This window comes from Oncorhynchus mykiss, chromosome 16 (genome assembly GCF_013265735.2).
Source record: "Oncorhynchus mykiss isolate Arlee chromosome 16, USDA_OmykA_1.1, whole genome shotgun sequence".
Lineage (NCBI taxonomy): Eukaryota > Metazoa > Chordata > Actinopteri > Salmoniformes > Salmonidae > Oncorhynchus > Oncorhynchus mykiss.
The window spans coordinates 1,155,781-1,174,813 of NC_048580.1; the positions used below are offsets into that span (position 1 = coordinate 1,155,781).

The 19,033-nt window shown below is 45.4% G+C and overlaps 1 protein-coding gene across 2 annotated transcripts in view; it reads left to right on the top strand.

Annotated features, from left to right (window-relative positions):
* Positions 1 to 2,656: 2,656 nt before the first annotated feature.
* Positions 2,657 to 19,033, top strand: part of nid1a (nidogen 1a) — an 81,478-nt gene continuing 65,101 nt past the window's right edge. The window contains exons 1-7 of one of the 2 annotated variants that reach the window (XM_036945913.1): positions 2,657 to 2,956; positions 13,522 to 13,737; positions 13,914 to 14,006; positions 14,200 to 14,429; positions 16,614 to 16,933; positions 17,510 to 17,650; positions 18,081 to 18,332. In XM_036945913.1, coding sequence (XP_036801808.1) covers positions 2,750 to 2,956; positions 13,522 to 13,737; positions 13,914 to 14,006; positions 14,200 to 14,429; positions 16,614 to 16,933; positions 17,510 to 17,650; positions 18,081 to 18,332 — 1,459 coding nt within the window. In that variant the 5' untranslated portion in view covers positions 2,657 to 2,749. The remainder of the gene's footprint in view (positions 2,957 to 13,521; positions 13,738 to 13,913; positions 14,007 to 14,199; positions 14,430 to 16,613; positions 16,934 to 17,509; positions 17,651 to 18,080; positions 18,333 to 19,033) is intronic. The other variant, XM_036945912.1, reaches the window with a different exon arrangement.

The following is a 19,033-nucleotide window of genomic DNA, read 5'->3' on the forward strand; positions in this document are numbered from 1 at the left end:
AGTGCCCTAAGTGGGTAATCAGTACGCAGTTATGCTTTCATTATTGGTTGTGTTGTGCGTTGGCATAGTAACCTGTCGGTGGACAATTCATTGCATATATTTGATATAATTCAAATCTGATTTCTCCCTAGCTGATCAGTGTCTGCAGCCGGCTCTGATCAGGGTCTGCAGCCGGCTCTGATCAGGGTCTGCAGCCGGCTCTGATCAGGGTCTGCAGCCGGCTCTGATCAGGGTCTGCAGCCGGCTCTGATCAGAGTGTAATTATACAGGCAGGGAGAGTGAGATGGTCTGCGGCCAGCGGACCCTCAGGCTTCTAGCCCATAGGCCTGCGTAGCATAAACTGGGTCACAAAACCATGCTGAAGTTGCAAAATCGATATCCTGGTTCATAGACAAAAGGATCGCTACAGTTATTGTAATTTGTGGTCGTACCCATTCTTTTTGAGTTACTTCAATGAGTGGGGAGGGTGATCATTATTGTTTACAGAACAAGGGGAATATCCAGTCCTACACTGTCCCACTGTCCCACTATTCTACCCTGTCAACTCTGACAGGCACAACCAGGGCCGGTCCTACACTATCCCACTGTCCTACCCTGTCATCTCTGACAGGCACAACCAGGGTCGGTCCTACACTGTCCCACTGTCCTACCCTGTCATCTCTGACAGTCACAACCAGGGCCGGTCCTACACTATCCCACTGTCCTACCCTGTCATCTCTGACAGGCACAACCAGGGCCGGTCCTACACTGTCCCATTGTCAATTCTGACAGTCACAACCAGGGCCGGTCCTACACTATCCCACTGTCCTACCCTATCATCTCTGACAGGCACAACCAGGGCCGGTCCTACACTGTCCCACTGTCCTACCCTGTCAACTCTGACAGTCACAACCAGGGCCGGTCCTACACTGTCCCACTGTCACCTCTGACAGGCACAACCAGGGCCGGTCCTACACTGTCCCACTGTTCTACCCTGTCAACTCTGACAGTCACAACCAGGGCCGGTCCTACACTGTCCCATTGTCAACTCTGACAGTCACAACCAGGGCCGGTCCTACACTGTCCCACTGTTCTACCCTGTCAACTCTGACAGTCACAATCAGGGCCGGTTCTATGCATACTGTATGTAACATAAGAGGTTCTTAGGGCCCCCGGCCGCTAGGGGGACCCAAGAAAAACGTTTTCTGGTGTGTTTTTTGGGGAACTCAGTCAGGTCTCAAATTACTATTGAGAGAAAGAATAGTACAATAGACCAGGTGTAATTTCGACATTTCGTTTTGCATCATCAGTTTTTCTCTTGTCAAGTTGATCCTAACTGTTATAGGCCTATTTCTACTTTGCCCTGTTTATCGAAAGTGTTGGAAAAACTTTCTTGACGTCTATATTATTCTCTCTGGTTTGCAATCTGGTTTCAGCTCAGGTTATGGATGTGTCATTGCAACCTTAAAGGTTCTAAATGATGTCAACACTGCCCTTGATTCTAAGCAATGTTGTGCTGCTATTTTAACTGACTTGGCCAAAGCTTTTGATACGGTGGACCATTCCATTCCTGTGGGCCGACTAAGGACTGTTGGTGTCACTGAGGGCCTAGTTTGCTAACTACCTCTCTCAAAGAGTGCAGTGTATAAAGTCAGCACATCTGCTGTCTCAGCCACTGCCTGTCACCAAGGGTGAACCCAGAGCTCTGCTCTTAACCTTGTTCTGATCACCTCCAAAACAAAGGTCATGTGGTTTGGTTAGAAGAATGCCCCTCTTCCCACAGGTGTTATTACTACCCTGCAGGGTTTAGAGCTTGAGGTAGTCACCTCATATATTGTACTTGGGAGTATGGCTAGACGGTGCACTGTCCTTCTCTCAGCACACAAACTAACCCTGATACCATGTTGTGATGCTACCATGTTTTGCTGCTACCATGTTGTTATCATGTTGTGTTGCTACCATGTTGTGTTGCTACCATGTTGTTATCATGTTGTGTTGCTACTATGCTGCGTTGTCATGTTGTGTTGTTACCATGCTGTGTTGCTACCATGTTGTTATCATGTTGTGATGCAACCATGTTGTGTTGCTACCATGTTGTGTTGCTACCATGTTGTTATCATGTTGTGTTGCTACCATGTTGTGTTGCTACCATGTTGTTATCATGTTGTGTTGCTACTATGCTGCGTTGTCATGTTGTGTTGTTACCATGCTGTGTTGTCATGTGTTGCTGCCATGCTATGTTGTTGTCTTAGGTCTCTCTTTATGTAGTGTTGTGGTGTCTCTCTTGTAGTGATGTGTGTTTTGTCTTATCTTTTTAATCCCAGCCTCCGTCCCCGCAGGAGGCCTTTTTGCTAGGCCGTCATTGTAAATAAGAATTTGTTCTTAACCGACTTGCCTAGTTAAATAAAGGTTAAATAAAAAATAAATTGTCAGTCACCAACAGCCACTTAATTAGTTATGCTCACTCAGATATTATATTATATTATATTGACATGCTGTAGTTCATTATAAAATGTGTAAAACAGCACATTTATTCTCTACGCCCCATGGCAAAATGTGTAGAATTTGCAGGAAATTAACTTTTTTCCCTCAACCTTCAAGAGGGGTGCCACTAAAATCTTGTTTAGGGCCCCAAAATAGGGGAGAACCGGCCCTGGACACAACTCTCTCTTTGTGCTTAATCTGCTGTGGGGCTAGTTCAGTGCAACAGTCTCTCTGCATCTGCGCTACCCTCTGACTGCTCCACTCCGCGGTCTGTGAAGCACTAATCATGGGACAGCAGGGGCAAGGATGGCTGTTCTACGCGACCCTTCTTCTGGGGTGGGCAGTGTCTGTGCATGGTCTGACCCGGGCAGAGTTCTTCCCGTTCGGCAAAACCACTGGAGACCACGTTCTGGAACAGGGGAATGACCTCTCGCAACAACTAGCGCTGGATAAACCCGTTTTATTCTACGATGGAAAGTTCGATAACATCTTTGTAAGTTCCCCTTTATGTTACTATATTGTGTATGATTGAGTAGCCACCTAAACAGACTACAGAAAAAAGTTGCATGGAGAGAATTCGGTTATAAAATCTGCGCATTTATGAGTGTGTTGAGTATGCGCCCACGGGATGAATGATTTCCATGGCACAGTTAACATGAGTTCAACATGCTGTCGGTTTGACCGATAGTATTCATTTTTTTACTTGTATAAATGAAATACCATGTTCTACCTGGATATGCATGAGGTATTTATATAGGTCGAGGCATATAGATAGAAGTTTGGCAAGTAACACTTTGGCAAATCCTCATACAATATTAATTTGAACAGTTCCTTCAGGAAGTATGTATACCCCTGGATTTATTACACATTTTGTTGGGTTACAGCCTGAATTCAACATGGATTAGATATTAATATTTTTCGCTGACCTACACACAAGACAAGATAAGGACAAAATGAAAACATGTTTTCCGACATTTTTTTGCAAATGTATTGAAAATTAAATACAGAAATCTCTCAGTTACACAAGTAGTCACACCCATGAGTCAATAATTTGAAGAGGCAGCGATAACAGCTGTGAGTCTTTCTGGGAGTCTTTATTTGTAAGGCTCTAAGAGCTGTGAGTCTTTCTGGGTAAGGCTCTAAGAGCTGTGAGTCTTTCTGGGTAAGGCTCTAAGAGCTGTGAGTCTTTCTGGGTAAGTCTAAGAGCTGTGAGTCTTTCTGGGTAAGGCTCTAAGAGCTGTGAGACTTTCTGGGTAAGTCTCTAAGAGCTGTGAGTCTTTTTGGGTAAGGCGCTAAGAGCTGTGAGTCTTTCTGGGTAAGGCTCTAAGAGCTGTGAGTCTTTCTGGGTAAGTCTCTAAGAGCTGTGAGTCTTTCTGGGTAAGGCTCTAAGAGTTGTGAGTCTTTCTGGGAAAGGCTCTAAGAGTTGTGAGTCTTTCTGGGTAAGTCTCTAAGAGCTGTGAGTCTTTCTGGGTAAGGCTCTAAGAGCTGTGAGTCTTTCTGGGTAAGTCTAATAGTATTCCACACCTGAATTGTGCAACATTTGTCCATTATTCTTTTCAAAATTCTTCAAGCTCTGTCAAATTGATACTCAGTAATGTTTTAATCTTGAAAAACTCCCCAGTCCTTAACGATTACAAGCATACCCATAACATGATGCAGCCACCACTATGTTTGAAAATATGGAGAGTGATACTCAGTAATGTGTTGTAGCCGCAAACATAACACTTTTATATTCAGGACAAAAAGTAGCTTTGCCACATTTGTTGCAGGTTTACTTTAGTGCCTTGTTGCAAACAGGAGGCATGTTTTGGAGAAAAAATTATCCATCCTCAGTTTTCTCCTATCACATTAAACTCTAACGTTGGCCTCATGGTGAAAATCCCTGAGCAGTTTCCTTCCTCTCCGTCAACTGAGTTAGAAAGGAAGCCTGTAACTTTGTAGTGACTGGGTGTAATAACTTCAACATGTTCAAAGGGATATTCAATGTGAATGTTTTTTTTACCCATCTACCAATAGGTGCCCTTCTTTGCGAGGCATTGGAAAGCCTTCCTGGTCTTTGTGGTTGAATCTGTGTTTGAAAATCACGGCTCGACTGAAGGACCTTATTAGCTTGTCATAATAGTCCCATGTGGCTATTAGATCCAGTATGGAAATGCACTAATTTCTAAGTCACTCTGGATAAGACCGTCCGCTAAATGACTAAAATGTCTAAATAAATAAATAAAGGAATTGAATACTTATTGATTAATTAATAAATCATTGATTTAAGACATTTCAGCTTTTCATTTTTAATTCATTTGTATAAAAAATAATAATAATTATTACCCTTTGATGGAAATGTAATCCATTTTAAATTCAGGCTGTAATGTAGAATAAGTGAAGGAGTGTGAATACTTTCTGAAGGAGCATGAGGAGTTGATGCAGGTCGAGGGTTTACATTCTTTACATAGTCAATAAGTTATATCAGTTGGATTGTGGAATGTGTGTGTGTGTGGGACCCCAAAACATTCCTCTATGTTCCTCAGGGGCTGTTATTGGCCATAGAGCCAAAGTCCTGCAAGAATTTTGTTGTGAAATATCTGCCTGCAACCCCCCCTCCACACACACACACACACACACACACTCTCTCTCTCTCTCAGCCATGAGACACCCCCTCCACACATACACACACACATACTCTCTCTCTCAGCCATGAGACACCCCCTCAGTGGAAATACAGAGTGTATCCAGCTCTATCTGAAGTCATTCTGGGTCAAAACACTGCCCTAATTTTAACACCATGTGCCCAGTGTGTGTGCAGGGCCGGCCCTAGGCATAAGCAACAGAAGCGGTCGCTTGGGGTCCTCGACCGCTTGGGGTCCTCGACCGCTAGGGGTCCTCGACCGCTTGGGGTCCTCGACCGCTTGGGGTCCTCGACCGCTAGGGGTCCTCGGACACTTGGGGTCCTCGACCACTAGGGGTCCTCGACCACTTGGGGTCCTCGACCGCTAGGGGTCCTCGGACGCTTGGGGTCCTCGACCGCTAGGGGTCCTCGGACGCTTGGGGTCCTCGACCGCTAGGGGTCCTCGACCACTTGGGGTCCTCGACCGCTTGGGGTCCTCGGCCGCTAGGGATCCTCGGCTGCTAAGGGTCCTTGGTCCCTTGCAATACTTTCTATCAGTTGTATTGTGGAATGTGTGATTCCAAAACATTCCTCTATGTTCCTCAGGGGCTGTTATTGACCATAGAGCCAAAGTCCAGCAAGAATTTTGTTGTGAAATATCTGCCTGCAACCCCCCCTCCACACACACACACACACACTCTCTCTCAGCCATGAGACACCCCCCCCACACATACACACACACACTCTCTCTCTCTCAGCCATGAGACACCCCCTCCACACACACTCTCTCAGCCATGAGACACCCCCTCCACACATACACACACACACTCTCTCTCTCAGCCATGAGACACCCCCTCCACACTCTCTCTCTCTTAGCCATGAGACACCCCCTCCACACATACACACACACACACTCTCTCTCTCAGCCATGTGACACCCCCTCCACACACACTCTCTCAGCCATGAGACACCCCCTCCACACATACACACACACACTCTCTCTCTCAGCCATGAGACACCCCCTCCACCCTCTCTCTCTCTTAGCCATGAGACACCCCCTCCACACTCTCTCTCTCTTAGCCATGAGACACCCCCTCAGTGGAAATACAGAGTGTATCCAGCGTATCTGAAGTCATTCTGGGTCAAAACACTGCTCTAATTTTAACACCATGTGCCCAGTGTGTGTGTGTGTGTTTGTGTGTGTGTGTGTGTGCAGGGCCGGCCCTAAGCATAAGCAACAGAAGCGGTCTCTAGGGGTCCTCGGTCTCGAGGGGTCCTCGGTAACTGGGGGTCTTCGGGCCGCTAGGGGTACTCGGCCTCTAGGTGTCCTCAGTCACTTGAGGTCCTCGGTCTCTAGGGGTACTCGGCCTCTAGGGGTCCTCGGCCGCTTGAGGTCCTCGGTCAGCGTAAAAAAATGGGGTGGGAGGGGTCAATGCAAATAGTCCGTGCAGTCTTATGGTGTTCAGCAGTCTTATGGTGTTCAGCAGTCTTATGGTGTTCAGCAGTTTTATGGTGTTCAGCAGTTTTATGGTGTTCAGCAGTCTTATGGTGTTCAGCAGTCTATTGGCTTGGGGGTAGAAGCTGTTAAGAAGCCTTTTAGACCTAGACTTGGCACTCCAGTACCGATTTCTGTGCTGTAGCAGAGAGAACAGTCTTTGACTGGGGTGGCTGGAGTCTTTGACAATTTTTAGGGCCTTCCTCTGACACTGCCTGGTGTAGAGTTCTTGGATGGCAGGAAGCTTATCCCCAGCGATGTACTGAGCCGTACGCACTACTCTCTGTAGTGCCTAGCGGTCAGAGGCCGAGCAATTGCCGTACCAAACAGTGATGCAACCAGTCAGGATGCTCTCGATGTTGCAGCTGTAGAACTTTTTGAGGATCTGAGGAATTATGCCAAATCTTTTCCGTCGCCTGAGGGGGAACAGGCTTTTTCATGCCTCTTCACGACTGTCTTGGTGTGTTTGGACCATAATGGTTTGTTGGTGGTGTGGTCACCAAGGAACTGGAAGCTCTCAACCTGCTCCACTACAGCCCCATGGAAGTCATTCATGGACGTCCCTTAAATGAACGTCACTGACTGTGGTATTGATATCAAAACAAGGAAACTATTAACTCATTATAATGTAACGTGAAAATACTCTGAACCATCTGGAATCTTCTTCTCCTCATGAACCATATATCAGATTGGCTCCAGATTCACTATTTAGACACATGATTGAACATAAACAAAGATACAGTTGAAGTTGGAAGTTTACATACACTTAGGTTGGAGTCATTAAAACTAGTTTACATCCACTTAGGTTGGAGTCATTAAAACTAGTTTACATACACTTAGGTTGGAGTCATTAAAACTAGTTTACATCCACTTAGGTTGGAGTCATTAAAACTAGTTTACATACACTTAGGTTGGAGTCATTAAAACTAGTTTACATCCACTTAGGTTGGAGTCATTAAAACTAGTTTACATACACTTAGGTTGGAGTCATTAAAACTAGTTTACATACACTTAGGTTGGAGTCATTAAAACTAGTTTACATCCACTTAGGTTGGAGTCATTAAAACTAGTTTACATCCACTTAGGTTGGAGTCATTAAAACTAGTTTACATACACTTAGGTTGGAGTCATTAAAACTAGTTTACAGACACTTAGGTTGGAGTCATTAAAACTAGTTTACATACACTTAGGTTGGAGTCATTAAAATTAGTTTACAGACACTTAGGTTGGAGTCATTAAAACTAGTTTACATACACTTAGGTTGGAGTCATTAAAACTAGTTTACATACACTCAGGTTGGAGTCATTAAAACTAGTTTACAGACACTCAGGTTGGAGTCATTAAAACTAGTTTACATACACTTAGGTTGGAGTCATTAAAACTAGTTTACATACACTTAGGTTGGAGTCATTAAAACTAGTTTACATACACTTAGGTTGGAGTCATTAAAACTAGTTTACATCCACTTAGGTTGGAGTCATTAAAACAAGTTTACATACACTTAGGTTGGAGTCATTAAAACTAGTTTACATACACTTAGGTTGGAGTCATTAAAACTAGTTTACATACACTTAGGTTGGAGTCATTAAAACTAGTTTACATCCACTTAGGTTGGAGTCATTAAAACTAGTTTACATACACTTAGGTTGGAGTCATTAAAACTAGTTTACAGACACTTAGGTTGGAGTCATTAAAACTAGTTTACATACACTTAGGTTGGAGTCATTAAAATTAGTTTACAGACACTTAGGTTGGAGTCATTAAAACTAGTTTACATACACTTAGGTTGGAGTCATTAAAACTAGTTTACATACACTCAGGTTGGAGTCATTAAAACTAGTTTACAGACACTCAGGTTGGAGTCATTAAAACTAGTTTACATACACTTAGGTTGGAGTCATTAAAACTAGTTTACATACACTTAGGTTGGAGTCATTAAAACTAGTTTACATACACTTAGGTTGGAGTCATTAAAACTAGTTTACATACACTTAGGTTGGAGTCATTAAAATTAGTTTACAGACACTTAGGTTGGAGTCATTAAAACTAGTTTACATACACTTAGGTTGGAGTCATTAAAACTAGTTTACATACACTCAGGTTGGAGTCATTAAAACTAGTTTACAGACACTCAGGTTGGAGTCATTAAAACTAGTTTACATACACTTAGGTTGGAGTCATTAAAACTAGTTTACATACACTTAGGTTGGAGTCATTAAAACTAGTTTACATACACTTAGGTTGGAGTCATTAAAACTAGTTTACATCCACTTAGGTTGGAGTCATTAAAACAAGTTTACATACACTTAGGTTGGAGTCATTAAAACTTGTTTTTCAACCACTCCACAAATTTATTGTTAACAAACTATAGTTTTGGCAAGTCAGTTATCTAATTTGTGCATGACACAAGTAGTTTTTCCAACAATTGTTTACAGACAGATTATTTCACTTATAATTCACTGTATCACAATTCCAGTGGGTCAGAAGTTTACATACTCTAAGTTGACTGTGCCTTTAAACAGCTTGGAAAATTCCAGAAAATGATGTCATGGCTTAAGAAGCTTCTGATAGGCTAATTGACATAATTTGAGTCAATTGGAGGTGTCCCTGTACAAACAATAGTACGCAAGTATAAACTCCATGGGACCCCACAGCTGTCATACTGCCATAGTAAAACAAGTCCTATATCTACATAACCTGAAAGGCCACTCAGCAAGGAAGAAGCCACTGCTCCAAAACCGTCATAAAAAAGCCAGACTACGGTTTGCAACTGCACATGGGGACAAAGATCGTACTTTTTAGAGAAATGTCCTCTGGTCTGATGAAACAAAAAGAGAACTGTTTGGCCATAATGACCATCGTTATGTTTGGAGGAAAAAGGGGGAGGCTTGCATGCTGAAGAACACCATCCCAATCGTGAAGCACGGGGGTGGCAGCATCATGTTGTGGGGGGTGCTTTGCTGCAGGAGGGACTGGTGTACTTCACAAAATAGATGGCATCATGAGGCAAGAAAATTATGTGGATATATTGTAGCAACATCTCAAGACATCAGTCAGGAAGTTAAAGCTTGGTTGCAAATGGGTCTTCCAAATAGACAATGACCCCAAGCATACTTCCAAAGTTGTGGCAAAATGGCTTAAGGACAACAAAGTCAAGGTAAATGAGTGGCCCTCACAAAGCCCTGACCTCAATCCTATAGAACATGTGTGGGCAGATCTGAAAAAGTGTGTGCAAGCTAGGAGGCCTACAAACCTGATTCAGTTACACCAGCTCTGTCAGGAGGAATGGGCCAAAATTCACCCAACTTATTGTGGGAAGCTTGTGGAAGGCTACCCAAAATCTTTGACCCAAGTTAAACAATTTAAAGGCAATTCTGCCAAATACTAATTGTGTGTATGTAAACTTCTGACCCACTGGGAATGTGATGAAATAAATAAAAGCTGAAATAAATCATTCTCCCTACTATTATTCTGACATTTCACATTCTTAAAATAAAGTGGTGATCCTTACTAGGATTAAATGTCAGGAATTGTGAAAAACTGAGTTTAAATGTATTTGGCTAAGGTTTATGTAAACTTCTGACTTCAACTGTAGATTCCTTGCTTGTTCTCCAACTGATCTCATGTCCTTTCTGTGAGCTCCGTTGTTGTTGACCATTCTAATGTTAAACAGTCACAGTAAGGTACATATTGTTGCTCAGTAATAATTTGATATTGGGATAAAGCGGCTGCATTGGAGCTTTAAAACTGCAATATTTTCCCTGCGCCCCATTGCAAAATATTGCATAAAATTGACAATAACAATAGCATTTAGCCTGCAACGTGTGTGGGCCCCCCAACCAAATCTGCCTTACGGACCCCAAAAGGCTAGGGCCGGCCCTGTGTGTTATAACTGTCTCCACCCCCACCATGTCCTGCACCAGTATTAGAACTGTTGTCTCTCCTGTTCACTCTGGTCAAAGCTCCTGTTATTAGGACATAATAACCTCAGCTCCCCCAACCCTGGAGTGGACTCTGATAGCCCCTCCACATCAGAACCATGGTCCACACAGCCCCTCCACATCAGAACCATGGTCCACACAGCCCCTCCACATCAGAACTATGGTCCACACAGCCCCTCCACATCAGAACCATGGTCCACACAGCCCCTCCACATCAGAACCATGGTCCACACAGCCCCTCCACATCAGAACCATGGTCCACACAGCCCCTCCACATCAGAACCATGGTCCACACAGCCCGTCCACATCAGAACCATGGTCCACACAGCCCCTCCACATCAGAACCATGGTCCACACAGCCCCTCCACATCAGAACCATGGTCCACACAGCCCCTCCACATCAGAACCATGGTCCACACAGCCCGTCCACATCAGAACCATGCTCCACACAGCCCGTCCACATCAGAACCATGGTCCACACAGCCCGTCCACATCAGAACCATGCTCCACACAGCCCCTCCACATCAGAACTATGGTCCACATAGCCTGTACATATCAGAACCATGGTCCACACAGCCCGTCTATATCAGAACCCTGGGAGAATAAAGAGCTGAACCCTGGGAGAATAAAGTGCTATAGAACAGAACCCTGGGAGAATAAAGAGCAGAACCCTGGGAGAATAAAGAGCTATAGAACAGAACCCTGGGAGAATAAAGAGCAGAACCCTGGGAGAATAAAGAGCTGTAGAGCAGAACCCTGGGAGAATAAAGAGCAGAACCCTGGGAGAATAAAGAGCTGTAGAGCAGAACCCTGGGAGAATAAAGAGCTGTAGAGCAGAACCCTGGGAGAATAAAGAGCTGTAGAGCAGAACCCTGGGAGAATAAAGAGCTATAGAACAGAACCCTGGGAGAATAAAGATCAGAACCATGGGAGAATAAAGAGCTGTAGAGCAGAACCCTGGGAGAATAAAGAGCTGTAGAGCAGAACCCTGGGAGAATAAAGAGCTATAGAACAGAACCCTGGGAGAATAAAGATCAGAACCCTGGGAGAATAAAGAACTGTAGAGCAGAACCCTGGGAGAATAAAGAGCTGTAGAGCAGAACCCTGGGAGAATAAAGAGCTGAACCCTGGGAGAATAAAGAGCAGAACCCTGGGAGAATAAAGAGCTGTATAGTATGACATGGGAGGGCATTCATAGTCTGATGGGGGGGGGGCATTCATAGTCTGATGGGGGGGGGCATTCATAGTCTGATGGGGGGGGGAATTCATAGTCTGATGGGGGTGGGAATTCATAGTCTGATGGGGGTGGCATTCATAGTCTGATGGGGGGGGGCATTCATAGTCTGATGGGGGGGCATTCATAGTCTGATGGGGAGGGCATTCATAGTCTGATAGGGGGGGGCATTCATAGTCTGATGGGGGGGGGCATTCATAGTCTGATGGGGTGGGGGCATTCATAGTCTGATGGGGGCGGGGCATTCATAGTCTGATGGGGGGGGCATTCATAGTCTGATGGGGGGGCATTGATAGTCTGATGGGGGGGGCATTCATAGTCTGATGGGGGGCATTCATAGTCTGATGGGGGGGGCATTCATAGTCTGATGGGGGGGCATTCATAGACTGACGGGGCTGGCATTCATAGTCTGATGGGGGGGCATTCATAGTTTGACATGGGAGGGCATTCATAGTCTGATGGGGGGAGGGCATTCATAGTCTGATGGGGGGGCATTCATAGTCTGACGGGGAGGGCATTCATAGTCTGACATGGGGGGGCATTCATAGTATGACATGGGAGGGCATTCATAGTCTGACATGGGGGGGCATTCATAGTCTGACATGGGGGTGGCATTCATAGTCTGACATGGGGGGGCATTCATTGTCTGACATGGGGGGCATTCATAGTATGACATGGAGGGGGCATTCATAGTATGACATGGGGGTATTCATAGTCTGACATGGGGGTATTCATAGTCTGACATGGGGGTATTCATAGTCTGACATGGGGGTATTCATAGTCTGACATGGGGGTATTCATAGTCTGACATGGGGGGGCATTCATAGTATGACATGGGGGGGCATTCATAGTATGACATGGGGGGGCATTCATAGTATGACATGGGGGCTATTCATAGTCCGAACCGGGGGGGGGGGGCATTCATAGTATGACATGGGGGGTATTCATAGTCCGAACCGGGGGGGGGGGGGGGGCATTCATAGTATGACATGGGGGGTATTCATAGTCCGAACCGGGGGGGGCATTCATAGTCTGACGGGGGGGCATTCATAGTCTGACGGGGGGGGCATTCATAGTCTGACATGGGGGTGATTCATAGTCTGACATGGGGGGGGCATTCATAGTCTGACATGGGGGGGCATTCATAGTCTGACATGAGGGGGCATTCATAGTCTGACATAGGAGTGCATTCATAGTATGACATGGGAGTGCATTCATAGTCTGACATGGGAGTGCATTCATAGTATGACATGGGAGTGCATTCATAGTATGACATGGGAGTGCATTCATAGTATGACATGGGAGTGCATTCATAGTCTGACATGGGAGGGCATTCATAGTCTGACATGGGGGGGCATTCATAGTCTGACATGGGAGGGCATTCATAGTCTGACATGGGAGGGCATTCATAGTCTGACAATGGGGAGCATTCATAGTATTATACTGTAGGCTGCACTGTTCTAGTTCAGCCAGGTCAAGGCCTGCTGCAGACCCTCTGCTGTTGTTAGCCTGGGTTATTGGCCTATCCTGTTGCATGTCGGCTGTTAGCCTCTCTGTGTCCTGATGCAGACCCGGTCTGACTATGTGGGCTGTTAGTCTCTCTGTGTCCTGATGCAGACCCTGTCTGACTATGTGGGATGTTAGTCTCTCTATGTCCTGATGCAGACCCTGTCTGACTATGTGGGCTGTTAGTCTCTCTATGTCCTGATGCAGACCCTGTCTGACTATGTCAGTCAACCCGTGTTGTTGCTGATTATTGACAGTTTGTGTTTGTTCTACATTTCAGATCAACACCAATGGGTTCGTTGCCATGGCACAGCCCAGTGCTGAGTCCACATACCTTGGTAAGATGCCCGCCGGGTTCGGCATGATCGCGGCCCTGCACGGCGACCTGGATACTGGTGACGGCGTGGGTAAGGTGTACTACCGTCAGGATGCCAGCCCAGCCACCCTGCGGCAGGCTGCAGAGCAGATTAACAGGGCTTTTCCAGAGGACGATGAGGTGAGAGAGAGAGAGATGGAACATTTGTTTTACTTTAACAAAGACATTGTACAACCGGCAATAAGCTGCGAGTACAATTTACATTGTAAAAATATTTCACTAAAACGCTAAACAAAATACATACTGTTAGTCTAAGCACTGAATGAATTAAAGTAGCTGTTACTTGTGTTGACTAGGTGGAGCCGGAACACGCGGTGGTCGTCACCTGGGTAGATGTGGCTTCCAGGCAACACCATGACCACAGCAGAGGAGACGGACTGGAGAAACAGGTGAGATCAGAAATACCAGTCAATCAATCAATCAAGTTAATGTATTAATGTGGAAAGAGAGGTTACAAAATGTTTTAGAGTAGCCCGACCTGGACACCAAAGAGCAGGCAGAAGCTGTGAGTGACATTCTTGTGTCTGAATCTTAACAATGTAACCGTGTTGTAACTCTCTCTTGTAACCTCTCTTTCAACAGAGGAATAGCTTCCAGCTGGTGATAGCGTCAGCTGAGACGACCTCCTATGCCATCCTGCTTTACCCCAGGAAGGGGATGCAGTTTGCCTCCACAGCTGTAGGAGGCAGTAGTCAGGCCATGCAGGCGGGCTTCAGTAAAGGGCTGGTCAACTACCTGGTGTTCAGCACCCGACAGGGACCGTACTACCGCATCACCACCGAGAGGGAGACCTCTGTCAGGGCGCTAGCAGAGTAAGTACTGGTATTTTTATTTCAAAAATACCAGGGCAGACATATTGAGACCTACAGTGGCTTTCAAAAGTAATCACCCCTCTTGGCATTTTTCCTATTTTGTTGCCTTACAACCTGGAATTAAAATGGATTTTGGGGGGGTTGTATCATTTGATTTACACAACATGCCTACCACTTTGAAGATGCAACATATTTTTTATTGTGAAACAAATAAGACAAAAAAACAGAAAACTTAAGTGTACATAACTATCCCCCCCCCCCTAAAGTCAATACTTTGTAGAGCCACCTTTTGTAGCAATTACAGCTGCAAGTCTCTTGGGGTATATCTCTATAAGCTTGGCACATCTAGCCACTGGGATTTCTGCCCATTCTTCAAGTCAAAACTGATCCAGCTCCTTCAAGTTGGATGGGTTCCACTGGTGTACAGAAATGTTAAGTCATACCACAGATTCTCAATTGGATTGAGGTCTGACTATGCCATTCCAAGAAATGTTTACCCTTAAACCACTCAAGTGTTGCTTTAGCAGTATGCTTATGGTCATTGTCCTGCTGGAAGGTGAACCTCCGTCCCAGTCTCAAATCTCTGGAAGACAAACAGGTTTCCCTCAAGAATTTCCCTGTATTAGCGCCATCCAAAATTCCTCCAATTCTGACCAGTTTCCCAGTCCCTGCCAATGAAAACATCCCCACAGCATGATGCTGCCACCACAATGCTTCACTGTGGGATGGTGTTCCCGGGGTGATGAGAGGTGTTGGGTTTGCACCAGACATAGCGTTTTCCTTGACGGGCAAAAAGCTCAATTTTAGTCTCATCTGACCAGAGTACCTTCTTCCATATATTTGGGGAGTCTCCCACATGCCTTTTGGTGAACACCAAACATGTTTACTTATTTTTCTCTGGCCACTCTTCGGTAAAGCCCAGCTCTGTGGAGTGTACGCCTTAAAGTGGTCCTACGGACAGATACTCCAATCTCCGCTGTGGAGCTTTGCAGCTCCTTCAGGGTTATCATTGGTCTCTTTGTTGCCTCTCTGATTTAATGCCCTCCTTGCCTGGGCCGTAGGTTTTGGTGGGCGGCCCTCTCTTGGCAGGTTTGTTGTGGTGCCATATTCTTTCCATTTTCTTTATAATGGATTTAATGGTGCTTTGTGGGATGTTCAAAGTTTCTGATGGTTGTTTATAACCCAACCCTGATCTGTACGTCTCCACAACTTTGTCCCTGACCTGTTTGGAGAGCTCCTTGGTCTTCATGGTGCCGCTTGCTTGGTGGTGCCCCTTGCTTAGTGGTGTTGCAGACTCTGGGGCCTTTCAGAACAGGTGTATATATACTGAGATCGTGTGACGGATCATGTGACACTTAGATTGCCCAATAGGTGGACTTTATTTAACTAATTATGTGACTTCTGAAGGTAATTGGTTGCAACAGATCTTATTTAGGGGCTTCATAGCAAAGGGGGTGAATACATACTGTTGAAGTCGGAAGTTTACATACACCTTAGCCAAATACATTTAAACTCAGTTGTTCACAATTCCTGACATTTAATCCTAGTAAAAATTCCCTGTCTTAGGTCAGTTAGGATCACCACTTTATTTTAAGAATTTGAAATGTCAGCATAATAGTAGATATAATCATTTATTTCAGCTTCTATTTCTTTCATCACAATTCCAAGTGGGTCAGAAGTTTACATACACTCAATTAGTATTTGGTAGCATTGCCTTTTAAATTGTTTAACTTGGGTCAAACGTTTCGGGTAGCCTTCCACAAGCTTCCCACAATAAGTTGGGTGAATTTTGGCCCATTCCTCCTGACAGAGCTGGTGTAACTGAGTCAGGCTCTTGCAGAGTATGTTGTGATGCCTTGTCTCTGAAGAAACTAGGTATCCTGGTCCTAGATATGTTTGTGCTGTCTTGCCAACTCTTATGGTCCTACCGGGGAACTGCCTTGTTCAGGGGCAGAACAACAGATTTTTACCTCGTCAGCTCAGGGATTCGATCTTGCAACTTTCTGGTTACTAGTCCAACACTCTAACCACTAGGCTCCCTGCTGCCCCTCTTTGTTCCACCAATGTCTGTGAGGGAGGTCATGTTTGGTTTCCCACAGAAGTACAGAGATAATACTGCAGGATAAGGCCATTCCTTTTGGCAGTTCTTCTCGTGATCACTCCTCCTGCTTTATCTATCTCCAGGGAGACCAACTCAGGTAAGCGAGGTGTGTGGGTGTACGAGATTGGGACTTCCCCTTACTTCACCAGTGTGGCCCCAGGAGAGGTGACAGACCTGCCCCCAGACACAGGCCTGGAGTCAAGGGTCTCGGAGGAGGCTACCTCAAAGAGGTATCCGGGAGGAGGGCAACAAGTGACGTATTCTCCCTACGAACCGGAGGAGGAGGTGTATCGCAAGGAGCAGCCTCACCAGGGACCTCACCACGGGGGCCAGTTCACAGTCCACACGGTCCAGTACCAGCCTCAGGTGGTGGTAGTAGATGATGGAGACATCAACGTGGATGGTGGGTTCACATTGTTTGGTAGCATGGGAAAAATAACTTTACTTTGAATTCTAGAAATGTATTTTAAATTCTAGAACTTTCATTTAAATTCTAGAACTGTGTTTTAAATACTAAAACTTTGATTTAAAATGTATAACTTCTTTATTCTAGATTATAATTATTTTTTAATTCTAAAACTTTGTTTGAAATGCAAGAACATTGCGACCAGGTCCTTTTAATGTTTGATGTGCTAACCTTACCGTGACCCGACCAGGTCCTTCTGATGTTTGATGTGCTAACCTTACCGTGACCCGACCAGGTCCTTCTGATGTTTGATGTGCTAACCTTACCGTGACCCGACCAGGTCCTTCTGATGTTTGATGTGCTAACCTTACCGTGACCCGACCAGGTCCTTCTGATATTTGATGTGCTAACCTTACCGTGACCCGACCAGGTCCTTCTGATGTTTGATGTGCTAACCTTACCATGACCCGACTAGGTCCTTCTGATGTTTGATGTGCTAACCTTACCATGACCCGACTAGGTCCTTCTGATGTTTGACCTTACTAACCTTACTGTCGTCTTCTCGTTTTACAGTGTTCTCCTACAACTCTGAGACATGTGCCAACAACAGAAATAAGTGTTCCACCTTCGCCGACTGTAAAGATTACGCCAGCGGTTACTGTTGTCACTGCCGGCCCGGCTACTATGGCAACGGAATACAGTGTGTGTCAGAGGGTAAGTCCCCAATTTTCATAACTCCATAGCTACTTATTTTTCTACTTTTTGAACCAAAACGAAATTATCACTCAACAAATGATCAAGTTGAATATCTATCAGGCGTGGCAACGATCGTGATTGTGATACTGTTAGTCCCTCTGGTGATAGAGAGTCGGCTAAATGGCTGACATGTGAGCGGTAACTGTTGCTGTGGTTCTTTGAGATGTGGCAACTCATTGCTAGCTTGTCAATTAAATGTTAACTAGCCAGTCATTTCAGATAACGTTAGCTAGCTACAAAAATGACAAAGTCGACCTCTGTCTATCAGACAACCGCGTAAGAGCGACTCTTCACAGATTTGTTGCTGTTTTGTCTTTCAGGGAAGCCACAGTGGATACGTAACATCTGTGACAATAGACAGTAATCTTCTTCTTCTTCATTTTATCAGGTAAGCCCCAGAGGATGAACGGCAAGGTGAATGGCAGGGTGTACGTGGGCAACTCTCCGTCTCCCGTCGAGTTCAACAGCAACGACCTGCACTCGTACGTGGTAGCCAATGACGGGCGAGCATACGTGGCCATCAGCACCATCCCTGCCAGGCTAGGCCCCTCCCTCCAGCCCCTGTCAGCCCTGGGAGGAGTCATCGGATGGGCCTTTGCCCTGGAGCAGCCTGGATACAAGAACGGATTCAGCATCATCGGTGAACCACGTCTACCTTGGCGAATTGTCCTATAATTTTGTGCTCTTGATTAATAAGCTAAGGTTTTCAAACCTCTCCTCAAGGGATCCCCAGACATTTCACATTTAACAACGTTGTTGTAACTAACTCACCTGATTCACCAAGGGCTTCATGATTAGTTGACAAGCTGAAGGTCAGACTGTACATTACAATAAGAACTTCCTGGCCTTTTACACAGTGTTCTTACTTGTCATTGTATTTCATATACAGGAAGTCTGGGGTTTCTAGTCTTGACGTGATTCACAGCTGCTGGGTTATGCTGCAACTGCAATACCACTTAGTCAGGCCAGGCACACACACACACACACACACACACACACACACATACACACACACACACACACACACACACACACACACACACACACACACACACACACACACACACACACACACCCAGGAAACGGCCAGCTGTCTTCTAGATATCTCCCACCACATTCTCCTCACATTACCTCAGAGCAGAGAGTGTTAGAGACGGAGGACAAGAGGACCAATGTTCAGTCCAGGCCAGGCATGTTTGCCTTAACCATGACCTCTCGCTGTGTGTGTGTGTGTGTGTGTGTGTGTGTGTGTGTGTGTGTGTGTGTGTGTGTGTGTGTGTGTGTGTGTGTGTGCGTGTGCGTGCGTGCGTGCGTGTGTCAGAACCCAGGACTCTCTGGAAA